This window comes from Macaca fascicularis, chromosome 2, assembly GCF_037993035.2.
Source record: "Macaca fascicularis isolate 582-1 chromosome 2, T2T-MFA8v1.1".
Lineage (NCBI taxonomy): Eukaryota > Metazoa > Chordata > Mammalia > Primates > Cercopithecidae > Macaca > Macaca fascicularis.
Window position 1 is genome coordinate 151947501 of NC_088376.1, and position 4008 is coordinate 151951508.

The 4008-nt window shown below is 54.9% G+C and overlaps 1 protein-coding gene across 4 annotated transcripts in view; it reads left to right on the forward strand.

Annotated features, from left to right (window-relative positions):
* The window catches only part of FBLN2 (fibulin 2), a 111160-nt gene extending 109890 nt beyond the window's left edge, over positions 1 to 1270 (forward strand). For all 4 annotated transcript variants that reach the window (XM_074033046.1, XM_074033047.1, XM_005547884.5 and 1 more), the window contains one exon: positions 429 to 1270. In XM_074033046.1, the coding sequence (XP_073889147.1) occupies positions 429 to 786 (358 nt within the window). In that variant the 3' untranslated portion in view covers positions 787 to 1270. The remainder of the gene's footprint in view (positions 1 to 428) is intronic.
* Positions 1271 to 4008: the final 2738 nt, after the last annotated feature.

Sequence of the window (4008 nt, forward strand, 5' to 3'; positions counted from 1 at the left end):
ACTCTGCCACCAGCCACATAACCTGGCACTTGGGAGGGACCCTGGGAGGGACACTGGGTGCACTGGGAAGAAGGGAGAAGGGAGGGAGGAAAGGAAGGGGAAAGGGAAAAGGAAGGAGAAAGGAAGAATGGGGGGATGGCAGGAGGAAGGAAGAAGGGAGCATGGGGACAGGTAAGAACTGTTAATGAGCCTGGCCGATGCCATGCTGAGCTCACCCATTCCAGTGAACCTGTGAAGCTTCTATTAACCTCATCTTACAGGCAAGGAAACTGAGACCAGGGGACGTAAGGGGACTTACCTGAGGCTTCCAGGCCATTAGGGAGAGAGCTGGCCCTTGATCCTGCTGCTGAGCTGTGCCGTCTGTGTTCCTGTCTGGGGTTGGGGGGAGGTGGGCGAGCCATGGGTGACCCGGCCCATTCTCCCTGCAGGAAGTGCGAGCGCACCACGTGCCACGACTTCCTGGAGTGCCAGAACTCGCCGGCGCGCATCACACATTACCAGCTCAACTTCCAGACGGGCCTCCTGGTGCCTGCGCATATCTTCCGCATTGGCCCCGCGCCAGCCTTCACGGGGGACACCATCGCCCTGACCATCATCAAGGGCAACGAGGAGGGCTACTTTGGCACACGCAGGCTCAACGCCTACACGGGCGTGGTCTACCTGCAGCGGGCTGTGCTGGAGCCCCGGGACTTTGCCCTGGACGTGGAGATGAAGCTCTGGCGGCAGGGCTCTGTCACCACTTTCCTGGCCAAGATGCACATCTTCTTCACCACCTTTGCCCTGTGAGGTGCCAGCACCGGCCACCTGCGGGTGCGACGCAGCCCAGGGCTCACACTGCGTGGGAGGGACTGGGTCACTATTGTGGTTTTTACTATAACTTTGTAAATTAACTTAATTTTGCTGACTTGACTCCTGTGGGCTTCTGGACCCCTCCTTTGCCCCGCAGGAGGAAGTTCCGTGGCAGATGGTGCGTTCCCACGTAGGCACCAAGTGGAAGCTTGTGGGGTGGGCCACGGCCATGGCAGGTGCCCTGTGGGTGAGGCTGGGTGATGACCTGAGGACCAGGGACACGGGACCACATTGGGGCTCTTGGACTCCTCGGATGACCCATCCCCGAAGTTGACATTCCATTTCATGTTCCACTGTGATTCTTTTCTTTTTTAAAAAATCATTTTAAAGTTTTTTGTTTAATTATAAAGTAGTACATCTACATTGTAAAAAAAAAAAAAGTTCAACTAGTATGAAAAGGTTATAAAGTAACAGAGGAAAACGCCTCTTGGTCCCTTTACTTTTGTAAAGTGTTCGGAGTTTGACAAGCTTGTCCAGATGTCACAGGGCTCTATGGCCTGGCCAGCATGTCAGTTCATTGATCAAGACCTTGGTGTCCTTCTCAAATAACAAGGCCCAAACCTGGAGTTCACTTTGGGGTGAGGGCACCCCAGTGTGAGCAGCCACTGACCGGGCCCTTTATTCTGCTTTTACTACTTCAGCTTTCCCTCCTCCTTCCTCCTCCATCCTCCATCCTCCCTCCTCCCCCTCCCTCCTCCCTCCTCTGCCTTCCCTAATGGGGACCTCCGCTGCCGGCCTGTCACTTGGATGTCATCCAGAACTTGGCCCCTGTTGCTGAGCTGTCAGGTCAGGCAGTAGACCTGGGCAGGAGCCTGAAGGAACCTGGGAAACTGAGGCCCTGAGAACGGAAGGGATGTGCCCCCAGCCCACAGCAAGCATCAGAGCACACGGGACCCAGCTCTGAGGACCCTGCTCGGGCTCCATAGGTCTAGAGTTAAATATAGGGGGCAGCAGCCAGCACTTTTAAAGTGACGTAGAATAGAGCAGATGAGATGTGGTGCTTCACACCCTGTAAAGAGAAGAACTGCTTCACCAAACCACAGCGCGTGTCTGTGCGTGTGGCGTGTGTACCTACGCGTGGGCACGCCAGCTCTGGCTTGTGGTAGAAAGTGTTTCTCACTGTGGGTGGAAGGAAGCAGCCCTGTCGGGCGCGTTGGGGAGCACACACCCTGTGTGAAGGGGGCGGCTACGCTTGGCTCCAGCAACGGCCGCCTTCTGGGCATGTGGCCTGGGATGGCCAGATGTTCTTGTTCCTCAACACAAGCTCTCCCAGTGTTAAGAGGTGGCAACTGGTTCAAGCTTCTAAAGAACAGGTGTTTGGGAGCCTCTTGCCGGAAGCCTGCGGTGGGGGCCCTCTGTCCCTGCTCCTCTCCAGCCCCCATCCCCAAGGGTGCAGCAGAAGCTAGGTCTTCCTTGTCCCTGGCCTGGCTGTCTCTGTTCCTTCTATTTTGCTGATTTTCAGAAAAACTAGATCCAGCACCTTTCGGTGCACAGTCCCCACCAGCAGAGGCCAGTAGGCGACAGGCTCCATTCAAGAGAACAGGCAGGTTAGGGACACCTCTGGCTGGCAGCAGCCATTCCTGCTCCTACCCAGCCCCAGTTACTCCTTCTGGGACCTCAGGCAAGTGACTTCACCTCCCTGGGCCTCACTGGTCTCCCCTGTGAAGAGGGGCACCAGCTGTTCTTCCTGCACAGGCCATTGAGCCAATAAAATGAACTTGGCACCCAGCACATCCCTGCGGAGGCTCTTGGAGAACAACTTCTCTTCTGACTTTAGAGTTTCTAAGGTGATTCTGGAATTCCATGCCTGCAAGTTTGGCAAACTGCAGCTTTAGGGAATAGCCCCTATGAGACTACCCTCACTGCAGACACCAGAGACAAGCTCAGGCATCCCCAGGACCACCCTCACGGCGGAGCAATGGGCTACAGATTTGGGGGTCCTTACGTCCACCCTCAGGCTCGTTAATTCACCTGTGTGACTCAGACAGCTCATGGTGAAAGGAAGCAGGTTAAAGTCATTGATGAGGCCTGGAGCAGAGTCCAGGAGAGCCCAGTCACAGAGCTCCTGTGTCCTCAGGATGCAGCACACACAATAGTGCTGAGCAGGCGCCTTTGGGGTCCAGGTGTGTCTGGGAGCTTGACCACATGGCTGTCAGTGTGGCTGGCCCTAAGTCTCCAGTCCCTCACAGAGGTCAGAACTGAGGCAGCAAAGTCCCTGGAAACACTGGTACTCCAGTGACAGCCACGATGTTCTGGGGGCCGAGAGCTCACTCTGCAGGCCACCCCCGGCCCCAGCCCCAGCGTTCTCGAAGTGGAATAGTCACGTTTGTCTGGGCAGCTCCTTTAGCATTGCCTGCTTCCTGCCTTGCTGCAGGGCTGCCTGTGCCTACGATGCATGTAAAAAGAACCGCTGCATGCCAGCGTTAGCGCAGGGTTGGCTCCACCCAGCTCTTCCACAGATGTCATTATTGTTGCTGTATCCTGAGGAGGCTGGAACTCAGGGTTTCAATACATCTGCAATCACCATCAACGTTATAACCTTACCAACAGGGCCAGGTGGGACCATATTGCAGTTTGCTGGATATCACCTAAAAAGGAAGACCAGAGTCCCACTCAGTCATAGCAGTTTATCTAGTCCATCACCACGTCAGACCAGCAGATGTCCTCCAGGGCCAGGCCACTCAGGTTTGCAGGCTGCCATTTGACCTTGTCAAGTTCCAAAAGCAGAGGCGGCCTTGGCGTCACCCTTTCAGGCATCTGGTGTAGTTGAGCTAAGAGATAATGTCCTCCACACCCCTCTTAAGGTAGTACTGTAATGTAGGATTCACCTAAAATTGGATTTCCCGGCCAGGCGCGATGGCTCACACCTGTAATCCCAGCACTTTGGGAGGCCAAAGTGGGCGGATCACCTGAAGTTGGGAGTTCAAGACCAGGCTGACCAACATGGAGAAACCCTGTCTCTACCAAAAATACAAAATTAGCCGGGCGTGGTGGCACATGCCTATAATCCCAGCTACTCGGGAGGCTGAGGCAGGATAATTGCTTGAACCAGGGAGGCAGAGGTTGCGGGTGAGCCGAGATTGTGCCATTGCCCTCCAGCCTGGGCAACAAGAGTGAAACACTCTGTCTCAAAAAAAAAAAAAAAAAAAAAAAAAAAAA